The 10,933-nt window shown below is 46.5% G+C and overlaps 2 protein-coding genes across 3 annotated transcripts in view; one reads left to right on the top strand and one right to left on the bottom strand.

Moving 5' to 3' along the window:
* The window catches only part of RUVBL1 (RuvB like AAA ATPase 1), a 36,767-nt gene extending 34,080 nt beyond the window's left edge, over positions 1-2,687 (bottom strand). The window contains exon 1 of the mRNA XM_006091303.3: positions 2,385-2,687. Coding sequence (XP_006091365.1) covers positions 2,385-2,525 — 141 coding nt within the window. The 5' untranslated portion in view covers positions 2,526-2,687. The remainder of the gene's footprint in view (positions 1-2,384) is intronic.
* A 7,420-nt stretch (positions 2,688-10,107) lies between these two features.
* The window catches only part of EEFSEC (eukaryotic elongation factor, selenocysteine-tRNA specific), a 228,066-nt gene continuing 227,240 nt past the window's right edge, over positions 10,108-10,933 (top strand). The window contains exon 1 of one of the 2 annotated variants that reach the window (XM_006091305.3): positions 10,108-10,483. In XM_006091305.3, the coding sequence (XP_006091367.1) occupies positions 10,165-10,483 (319 nt within the window). In that variant the 5' untranslated portion in view covers positions 10,108-10,164. The remainder of the gene's footprint in view (positions 10,484-10,933) is intronic. The other variant, XM_006091304.3, reaches the window with a different exon arrangement.

The raw sequence follows: 10,933 nt of genomic DNA on the forward strand, positions 1-10,933 counted from the left end.
ACTACATCTTATCTTCTGTACCACTATTCCCCTTAGACTGTGGGAGTACCTTGGTACCACACTTAAGACAGCCCCTCAAAACTGTGGATTCAAGAATGTGTGTAGATGTACTATATTCCGTTTCTGATTCACCTGGAAAAGCACAGTGCTCTTAATATAGCCTACAAGCTATTCTTCAGATGCTGCATCTCTAAAAGAAACAGAACCATTATGGTCTATCTATAGAGCTTTATATCATAATCCTCAGCATTAAAAGCCTTTGGGAAACTCAAAAGAGGTAGAAGAGTCTTTCCAAACCTTGGATATGTACTCTTATTCACAGACTAGGACCTCTTCTATTTACTCTTCCTCAGCTTAAGTTCCAACTTCTCTCCAGTAAGGTGTGCTCAGTGAATACTAAAATTTAAAAAGTAAAAATTGGAAGGGCCTTTAAAAGATACCTAGTTAAACTCTCTCCTTTTTTTCAGATGAGGATATTAAGCACCTGCAAGAAGGCTGAGGTGACCAGGCATACAAGGATCTGGTAGCTGAGTTGGGATGCCTATTAATTCAATAAATACTGGGCCCCTATAATGAGTACTTAATAATATTACTGGTCTCTAGCCTCAGGAAGCTCATAGTTGTACAGAGGCTTACAGCATCAAAGTTAAGAGCACCGATTCTAGATTCAATAGATTTGGGTTTAAACCCTGGCTCTACCACTACCAGCAGAGTGACATTGGGCCTACCTACCTAACCTCTGTTAACCACAATTTCCTTATCTGACAACAGAGTTCATAACAGCGGCACACATGCTAAACGATTTAAGGGTAAAGTGTGCTATTGTCTGCAACTTACTTTGAAATGCAAAAGTGGATTGGTAGATTGATAAATGAACGGATATATGATAAAGCAACAGAATAAAATGTTAATTGTAGAATTTAGGCACACAGGTATTCACTATACAAGTCTTACAACTTTTTTGTATGTCTGAAAGGTGTCATGGTAAAGTGGGGGAGAGACAATTATTAGGGTGGAGGGGAAAACAAGACAATGGAGATAAAGCTGTTTAGTACAGTGCTTGGCTAACTCAACCAATGTTAGCCATTTGCAGTAGCAGGTCCTTAGTAAGCAGAAGCTGTACAAAGAGAAATCTGAAAAGCACCTTGATCATGTCAACATTGCCTTTTTGAAAAGACAATGCTCAAAAAGGAAGCCAGCGGCTTTTCTTTGGCCCTTTCTATTGGCACAATCAGGCTAGGAGGAAACAATCTCAATCTCATATTAAGGTTTCTGTAGCTGCTAAACCACAGCAAGGCCAAGGGGCATGAATCTGACCCTAGAGCACAGCAAACTGACAGGTGGATGTAATGACATACCAGTGATGGCGAACCTATGACACGTGTGTCAGAGGTGACACGCGAACTCATTTTTTTGGTTGATTTTTCTTTGTTAAATGGCATTTAAATATATAAAATAAATATCAAAAATATAAGTCTTTGTTTTACTATCGTTGCAAATATCAAAAAATTTCTATATGTGACACAGCACCAGAGTTAAGTTAGGGTTTTTCAAAATGCTGACATGCTGAGCTCAAAAGGTTCGCCATCACTGACATAGACAGTACTAAACTGGGAGTCAGAATGACACGTAGGTACAAACCCCAGCATTACACTTGCTAAACTGAGTGGCAAGTGGATAGGTGAAGTGACCTCTCTCTCACCCTCAATTTTTTTAATCTTCAAAAATAATAATACAAAGAGCTCAAATAGTTCTGTGATTATAATGTAGGTGACAGAACTTGACGTCACTGCCACTTAAAAAAAGTGGATTGAATTGGAATGGTCAAAAGGATGCTGGGAGTGTAGGTAAACAGACTGCTCCTCCCTGTAACTCTCACTTCCCTCCTTCGGCTCCCAGGCCCTGGGAATCACAGTAAGCTGTTAAGGCTGATCACTCCCCTACTTTAAAATACTCACAGCCCCCTACTGCACTGACAAAAATCCAAATTTCTTATCACCGCCGGCAAAGCCCCGCAGGAAGTGGCCCCAACAAAATGTGATATTTTCTTTACTGGTTTACTAGTAAATGTTTATCGTCTGTCTCTTACCACACTAAAATGGAAGCTCCACGAGAGCAGAGACCTGATTTATCTTGCTCCCCGCGAACAGAGCATGGCAGGGAGGGGGGTTCACTCAAGATTTGTGGTCAAGGAGGTGAAGCAAGCAGTCAACCTCTGTCACCCGCTCTGCTGGACCGGCCCCCCCTCCCGTCCCAGCGAGGTGCCTCCTCGCCGCCCCCAAGGTCGACTTTCACTGCCCTGAGGAAACTGCAGCGGGACACCCCGGCTCCTCGCCACTGCGGCCCTGCTCAGCGCCCCAACCCCGGGCCGCCCGCCAGCCCACCTCTCGCGCGTTCTCCTGGCCCACGAGCCCTGCGGCCGCCTGCTTGGCCAAGCCGCTCTCGTCCAGCCCCAGCCCCTTCACGTGGCTGTGGGAGGCGATGCGCTGCGTCTTCGTGGTGCTCTTTACTTCCTCAATCTTCATCTTGCACAGGTCGGGAGCCAAGACCAGCGTGGAAAACCAGCAGCGAGTAACCCACGCCCGGAACCCCGGTTACCATGCGGCCGTAACTAGGCGGTTTGTCAGGGCCCGCCTTGCTCGGCGCTCTATTGGCGGAGACGGAAACGCCTCCGCTCTTCATTGGCTCGTGTCTGGCTCCGCCCCCCTACTTCCGTCTGTGTCCACGGATTACCATTCCCCACAGCCGGCGTTTGGGCGGGGTAGAGACGCCGGTGCAACACAGACTGGCCAGCCACGCCTGCGGTTTGATCTGGGGCTGAGGCATTGCCAGGAGGTCAGGGTCATAATCGTGCCATCCGATACATTTCGTATTGCAACATCATATCCTTCGAGAAGCTCAGGTAATTACCTCCGTTTTGGATTTGGAGAAACAAGCTTTGACTTTTGCTTAGTTTTCTGATTCCACACTTCGGTGTCTCCCTAGGGAGGCCCAACTCAGCCAGCCAATCACTCCCACCCTGCAACCCAGGCATGTGTCCTCACCGGTAATCGAACCCATGACCTCCTGGTTCATGGGTTGACACTCAACCACTGAGTCACACCGGCCCGGCTGGAAGTCATGCAGTTTTGCTGCATGTATTTTACACACTGGATATTAAGGGATTTGGTAGTGGTTTCTGTCAGCGAATGGAACCTTTGGCATTTTTAGAGCCTGAAAAAGCAGAAGCAAGGTCTTGGAAAGCTGAGGTTGTTACTGGTGGCCTGTGATTCATTAACCCTATAGTTATCACCTCTAGGCCACTCCAAAAGATCACTTAACATTTCATTGACATTCCTAGTCATTCAGAGGTGAATAGTAATTGCTTTTACCCTGTGGAGGAGGGAGTCTTTCATCTAGTAGTCACAGTGAGGCACTCTGAGGAACTAACTTCTTTACATATTATCCAGTTAGGAGAGAAGACCACTATACATTTATTATTTTAAGCCCCAAACTTTGGCACAAAGTAAAGAGAAAGATTTTCTTTCAGCCATATAAGGAGGTGGTAGGATAAGGACTTTGGCGCTCAGAGGAATCCGTAGGAGCACTTGGTGCAGTGGTTTTCAAACCACATTTCCTAGAGTTGTAGAATTCTTTCATGGCCAGTATGAATGGGAAGGGGGAAGGCTGAGAATATAGGATACTAATTCCAAGCCCCTACCTTCCCTTCCACCAAAGCTCTTTCCATTTTTTACTGCTAAAGAACAGTTCAAAAATCACTGATCTGGCCCTAGCTGGTTTGTCTCAGTGGATAGAGCGTCAGCTTGCAGACTGGAGGGTTCTGGGTTTGAATCCAGTTGGGGGCACATGCCCGGGTTGCCGCTTGATCCCTAGTGCGGGGCGTGCAAGAGGCAGCCAATCAATTATTCTCTCTCATCATTGATGTTTCTATCTCCCTCTCCCTCTCCCTTCCTCTCTAAAATCAATAAAAATATATTTTTTAAAAATCACCAATCTGACTTATCATTCTCACTTTACAGGTAAGGAAACTGAGGCCCTAAAAGGGGATGGAAACTGTCCAACGTCACAAATTGATCAATTGCCTGACAGTCCCAGACCCCAGATCTGGGGTGCAAAGAAGCTGGACCTGGGTGGCCAGAGTGGCTCCATGGTTGAGCATCAACCTATGAACCAGGAGGTCACGATTTGATTCCCGGTCAGGGCACATGCCTGGATTTCGGGCTTGATCCCCAGTGTGTGGTGTGCAGGAGGCAGCCGATCAATGATTCTCTCTCATCATTCTAACTCTCTATCTCTCTCCCTTCCTCTCTGTAAAAAATCAATAAAAAAAAAAAAAAAAAAAAGCTGGACCTGGTTGCAGATCCCGATAGTGCCTTTTATTTAGACAGATGTCTATATGGTGGGCCAGTGTCTGAGATACACAAGCTGAATGAAGGGCAGGTGAGGCCTGCAGTAGTGGACATGGGTTATTTTGCCTACTCAGAATCCAACCAACTTCCTCTGGCTCTCATCACTAATTTTTTTAGAGAACCACACGCTTTGAGTCTAAGTGGTTTGGATGGGTTGACCCTACCCCCCAGGATTGTTTCAGGAATAGACACAGAACCCTGGCCTGGCCTATCAACGTATCCCATCCTCCTGGACATGGAGATGGGTTTAAGAATGTGAGTGGGCAATCCAATGACAGTCCTGACACTTTCATATTTTTTATATATTGGTTCATGGGTGTCCAAGTGATCTTTGCTACTTCATGAGAAGACTCTGCCTGAAAATGCAGCCAACACAGAGGAGGAAAGCTGAAAAGAGATTCCTGATGAAACCCTTTACATTCCCTTATCCAGCCTTGCCCTACTTGCAATGTAATACGACACTGAAATTGGGGCTTAAAATAGTCTGAGTTAGGTTTTTATCTGTGGGTACTGAAAATCCGTATTAGTACAATGGTACATATGCAAGTAATGGTGTGGACTGCTACATTCCAGAATCGTGCTGTGTGAAAACCCCAGGACTTCCAACTCTCTCACTCCCATGATCCTTGCTCTTTCACCTCCAATCCATCCATCTTTCTTTTCTCCAGTCCAAGTAAGTTCATTTCAGCCACTTGGTTTCCAACCCTTTGTTCCCTCCTGGACTTGACTTCTTTCACACCTGACCTTTGAACCCACAGTCCCAGGTCAAACCTACCTCTGCCTTCTCCACTGCCTCATGAAGGCTGCTGTGTATGTCAGCAGGTAATTATTCAATGGCCCATTTCACCGTTATGGTCTCCAGCTTGAGCTGAGCACTCAGAGCTGCCCAACTAATGATTAAGTATTGTTTAGTTAGGATATTCCCACACATACCTTCTATCCCATGGTCCAAGATGTCTGCTTTAGCTTCTCCTAAAAGGCTATGTTTGAACGAGCAAGGAGAAAAGGGGGAAGGGAAGGTATGCTCTTTCCCTTTAACCTTGACCTCAAGTTGCACCATCATTTCTACTTATATCCCAATGGTCAGACTTAATCAGATAGCTGCAAGGGAGTCTGGGAAATGTAGTCTTTAGCTGGAAAGATATGTGCCCCACTGAAAATTCTTTTCCTGTGTAAAAAGAGGGAGAAGCTAGATTGGGAAACAATTCTTAATCTCTATCCTAAACTGCTGGATTATTCTTGTATACTGATTTAAGTACAGACATGTCTTCCTCCTAGTCAAGGTAACCCTACTAACTGGCTTTCAGAAAACAATCTGGGCCCCACTTCATCTCTCAGAGGCCTCAATATACCTATTACCCTCCTTTTCTTGTATTTCATCTGTTCTCCCTGATAATTCCCCACAGGATATAAACTTACTAAACCCTTTCCTTCTTAAAACACATTATATTCAATGTTGAAACACTGAATTTTTTTCCTCCTAAGATCAGGAACAAGACAAAGATGCCTGCTTTTGCCACTACTATTTAACATAGTAGTGGAAGTTCTAGCCAGAGCAATTAGGCAAGAAAAAAAAAAGAAAATAAAGGCACCCAAATTGGAAAGCAAGAAGTCAAACTAGCTCTCTTCTTAGATAACATAATTTTTTAAATTTATCTTTATTGTTGAAAGTATTACAGATGTTCCCTTATTTTCTCCCATTCACCCCTCCACCCTGCACCTGTTCTCCCAGCCCCACCCCCTGCCGCCCCAGGTTCTACAAGCTGTCCACATTCCTGGGTTCATGACCTTCCATCTTCGAAAAGAGGAATGGCTACTAGAGTCTTTCTCCTGATGTCATTTCTCTGGTTCTGACCCTCCTGCCTTCCTCTTATAAGGACCTTTGTGATTATATTGTAACCAGACAACCAATGGGTCTTGGCTGCCTGTCACTACTTGAGCCAATTAAGCAGAGACAGGGTTGAAACATATATGAGTGTTTATTCCATTAATGCTTGCTGTATGGGAGAGCAGCAGGTGATCCACAAAAAATCTGCTCTCCAACCCCCCATACGCCTGCTGCTTATATTAGGTAGGACAAAGATTACATGGCAAAGTAGGCAAAAGGAATAAGAATGGGTATGCAAAATGGCTTTTACAGGCACGGGGAAGTAGGCAGTTCATGCTGGGACAGTACTCCATTGTTTGGGCAACATGATAATAGGCAGTTAATGATTGGGAATGAACCACATTCCAAGGTTGACTCCTAGGTCCAGGTTGACTGCCAGGTCCAAGGTTGACTCCCAGGTCCGGTGGCATACAACTCCCAGCCAGATTAGAATGCCCTTTCTTTAATCAGAACAAGGCAATCACAGCAGAGCATGATTAGTATTTTTTATAACTAAAGCTAGTCCCCAATATTCTAGTTTTGGCCCTAACATTATCAGGCCCACAGGATAGCCTATCTCCCCATCTTAAGATCCTTCACTAAATCACACCTACCAAGTCCCCTTTACTATGTTGGGTATCATACTCACAAGTGCCAGGATACGGACATCTTTGAAGGGCTTTTATTCTGCCATGGCCAGGATCCCCTCCTGGGATTCCACTACAACCCAAACTGATTTACCCAAGTTTTAATCCAGTATCAGAGGGCACACTTTGTATTGCTTGCTCCGGACAAAATTCCAGGTTTTTCTCCCATTATGCTAACTTAGGTTACATGCTCACTACCAATCCCAATTGTCAAGGCTGGTGGAATGGATCTGAGTCTCAGGCTCATGCTCAGAGCTAGAGTGGGGTCAACACCCACAGTGACCTAGATATCTCCTAGGAGAGTCAAGGGGTCTTACAGAAGAAGAGGGAGTGGATGCTGACCATTACAGACCATAATGAACTTGCAAAATATGATTATATCCACATGGAGATGGAAGAAATGGTGGGTTACACAGTTACCATGGGTTAGGGCCATGATTTGAACCTGCATGGAACTAGTTCTCTCCAGGACATCATCTTCCTCATCCTGTGACTAAGGTGGCACTAGCAGCCCTGTTTAGTGCTGGGAATGCCATGAAACATGGCTGGTGGCTTGGGTGACAATCTCATTCCAGGTTATTATGGGACATATGGAGGAAGGTAATGGTTAACAAAATCACTGGCAAGGTAGATACCCTCAGAGAAAAGGGAAATTTCCATTTCACTCCTAAAAGAATCTTTAAAGGCAAAACTGAAATCAAAGAGCAAAGTATAATAACTTCCTCTGGGTAAATTTATAATTAATCCTGGATTAATTGGCTTTAATGAAATTGAATTAATTACTAGCTGTTTGTAAAGAACTTTGAACTACGTGAATACAAAATGGCATTAAAGGAACAGAAAGGAACCAGCATCACAACAAATCCCAAATAATCACAGTTCTGCAGACCATTTCCTGTCAATCATTTCCCAGGGACTGTGCACAGCCTGTGGGACTGTGTGACCCAGGAGTCTGCTATAGAGAAGGTATTTTTGAGCCAGAGGTTTGGGAGTGAGTACTCGCAAGGAAGAGTTATGGGACATTTGCATGTGCTAGTCCCCATCTATCAAAGATGTACAAGGCCCTGGCCAGTGTGGCTCAGTTGCCCGGGGTGAGGGCGGGGGATGTGCAGGAGGCAGCCGATTGAAGTTTCCCTCTCACGTTGATGTTTTTCTTTCTCTCTTCCTCTTTCTCTAAAAATCAATTAAAAAATCTTTTAAAAAATGTGTAAAGGATCCTCAGCCTATAGACTAGGGGGAGAGCATCAGAGCACCAGTCAAGCAAACTTGACTCAGTGTAGTAGACGCCAGGATAGAGACAAAGGACACGATGAAGGAGAGTGATGTGACCTGGGTTTTGCTGGCAACAGCACTCCAGTTTCAACAGGGAGTCCCCCCTTTCCTTCTGGCTCGTGGAGTGAGCTTATGACTTACGCCTGGCTAGGGAGAGCATTGTATTTCTCTGCTTAGTGCTGGGGCACAGCACTTCATCGAAGACAATGACTTGAACTGCACATCATGTACAGTTGCTGAGGTTGCAAGCTTGGAGGTACTGACAGCTATCTTGTCACCATGAGGAGAGAGCCTGCCTAGGAATGAAAGCAACGTAGAGGAAGGAGGAACGGAGACATAGAAACAAAGTCGGTGCCATTGTGTCATCATCTGAGCCCTGGATGAGGCTCTGGGATATCACAAATGAAGCTGCTCTAAACACTTACGCATTAGTTTCTGTGTGAACATGTCTTCATTTTACTTGGCTCAATACCTAGGAGTAGGAATGCTGGGTCAATTTTATAAAAACTGCTGAGCTATTTTCCAGAGTGGCTGTGCCATTTTCCATCCCCCCCCCCCCCCCAGCAATATATGAGAGTTACTTTGTTTTAATTTTAACCTTTCTAATAGGTGTGTAGTGGTAGCTCACTGTGATTTCAATGTACTGAAATCATTTTTTTCTGCATCAGCTTTGCTCTCCTATGGCCTATTTTCCATTTAGAAACCAGAGCAATGCTTTTTACACATATGTTAGGTGAAGGTGTAAACCAATGATGGTCTGTCCGTACAATGGAATAGTAAACAGCGATAAAAAGAAGTATGCACTGCAGTTACAGGCAACAACATGGGTGAATCTCAGATGCACAATGGCCAGTGGTCGGCAAACTGCGGCTCGCGAGCCACATGCAGCTCTTTGGCCCCTTGAGTGTGGCTCTTCCACAAAATACCACATGTGGGCGCACACGTACAGTGCGATTGAAACTTCGTGGCGCATGCGCAGAAGTCGGTGTTTTGTGACTATACTAAGTGAAAGAAGCTGGACTCAAAAGACTATCCATTGTATGCTCCCATTTACATCATGTCCTGGGAAAAGCAAAGCTGGTAGGGATAGAGAACGTAGATCAGTGGCTTCCAGGGTTTAAAGGTGTGGAAGTGTTGGATCACAGAGGGGTTTCTTGGAGGGTGTGGAACTGTTTTGTATCTTGATTATGGTGGTGGTTACATGATTGTGGATTTGCCAATGCTCATAGAACCATACACCAGAAAGAATGAATTTTATTGTTGCCGTTACCCAGGTAAGAGATGCTGGCTTGGACCAAGTGCTAACAGTGCAGGTGGTGAGATGTGGTTGCATTCTAAGGGTAAAACCAATGGGATTGGTTGGTGAATTGGATGTGGGATATAAAAGGAAGAGAGGACTCAGGGACTGAGCCAGGTTTACTGCCTGAGGAACTGAGAATGTGGTTCTCACAAAATGTGATGGGGGCTGCTGGTGGAGTGAGGACACTAAGATTGAGATACATATTAGATATTCAAGTTGTATGTATAAACCTGCAGTTAAGTGTGCTTAGAGATATCCATTTAAAAGTCGATGGCTCTTAAAGCCAAGAGAGAGGAAAGATCACCAGGGAGGGAGGGAGTGAGGAAGTAAGAGGGCCGCGCCCTGGGTCCAGGGTTCTGATTCTCTGTGTATTCTATGCTGTTCTAGCTCTGCAGTGGATGGCAGGACGAATTTCAGGTTCCTCCAAGCTTTAGGTGGGAGGAGCCAGGTGAGCAGCACTGTATTCGGCGACTTCGGTAGAGTCCCATCCTGGGACACCCTCCTTCTGCGCTGGGTCTGGCGGTGCCCATAGGTGCCTGGAAGGCGGAAACTTCGGGCCCGGAACTGGGATGTCTGTCGCGCGGGTGACGGAGGGGACGGCTTAAAGGGTCGGACTGCAGCGGCGGCCGCGGGAGGGGCGAACCGGCTGGTGGTCAGGGTGGCGGCGGCATGGCAGGGGTGCGGGTAAACGTGAACGTGGGCGTGCTGGGCCACATTGACAGCGGCAAGACGGCGCTGGCGCGGGCGCTGAGCACCACGGCCTCCACCGCCGCCTTCGACAAGCAGCCGCAGAGCCGCGAGCGCGGCATCACGCTCGACCTGGGCTTCTCGTGCTTCTCGGTGCCGCTGCCCGCGCGCCTGCGGTCGGCGCTGCCCACGTCCCACCCCGCGGCGCCGGAGACCGGGCCTGAGCCCGGCGAGCCGCAGCTTCAGGTCACGCTGGTCGACTGCCCCGGGCACGCCTCCCTCATCCGGACCATCATTGGCGGTGAGCGCGGGCCGGGGACGGGAGCCGGGCTCGCGGACGCCGGGCGGAGCGGCCGGGCTCCGCTGTCGGGCGAGGGAGATCGCTTCGCTCAGTAGGGGGGGCGGCGAGGCCCGCCAAGGCGGACGGGACTCCCCCAAGGGCCCCGGCGCTTGACTTGGAAGCTTTTCCACCCAGCACCACGAGCAGGAGTGCTTTCTTAAAAAAAAGAAAAAAGTTCTTATTTTTCAAAAGTCAAGATGTGTTTGTTATAACGAACAACTGAAAGAGTACAAAGGTTAATTACGTAAAAATGTCACAAAAGGTCTCCACTCACTGTCTTCGGTCGCTTGTTCCATTCCAGAGTCAACATTGTTCCAGCTTCTTGTTGTCATTTCAGAAACTCATATAAGACAAGCATATCTGTGATACTATATCCCCTACTTATTTTCTCTTCGTTTTTTTTTTTTTAAC

The sequence above is a fragment of the Myotis lucifugus genome, unplaced genomic scaffold (assembly GCF_000147115.1).
Source record: "Myotis lucifugus unplaced genomic scaffold, Myoluc2.0 scaffold_90, whole genome shotgun sequence".
Lineage (NCBI taxonomy): Eukaryota > Metazoa > Chordata > Mammalia > Chiroptera > Vespertilionidae > Myotis > Myotis lucifugus.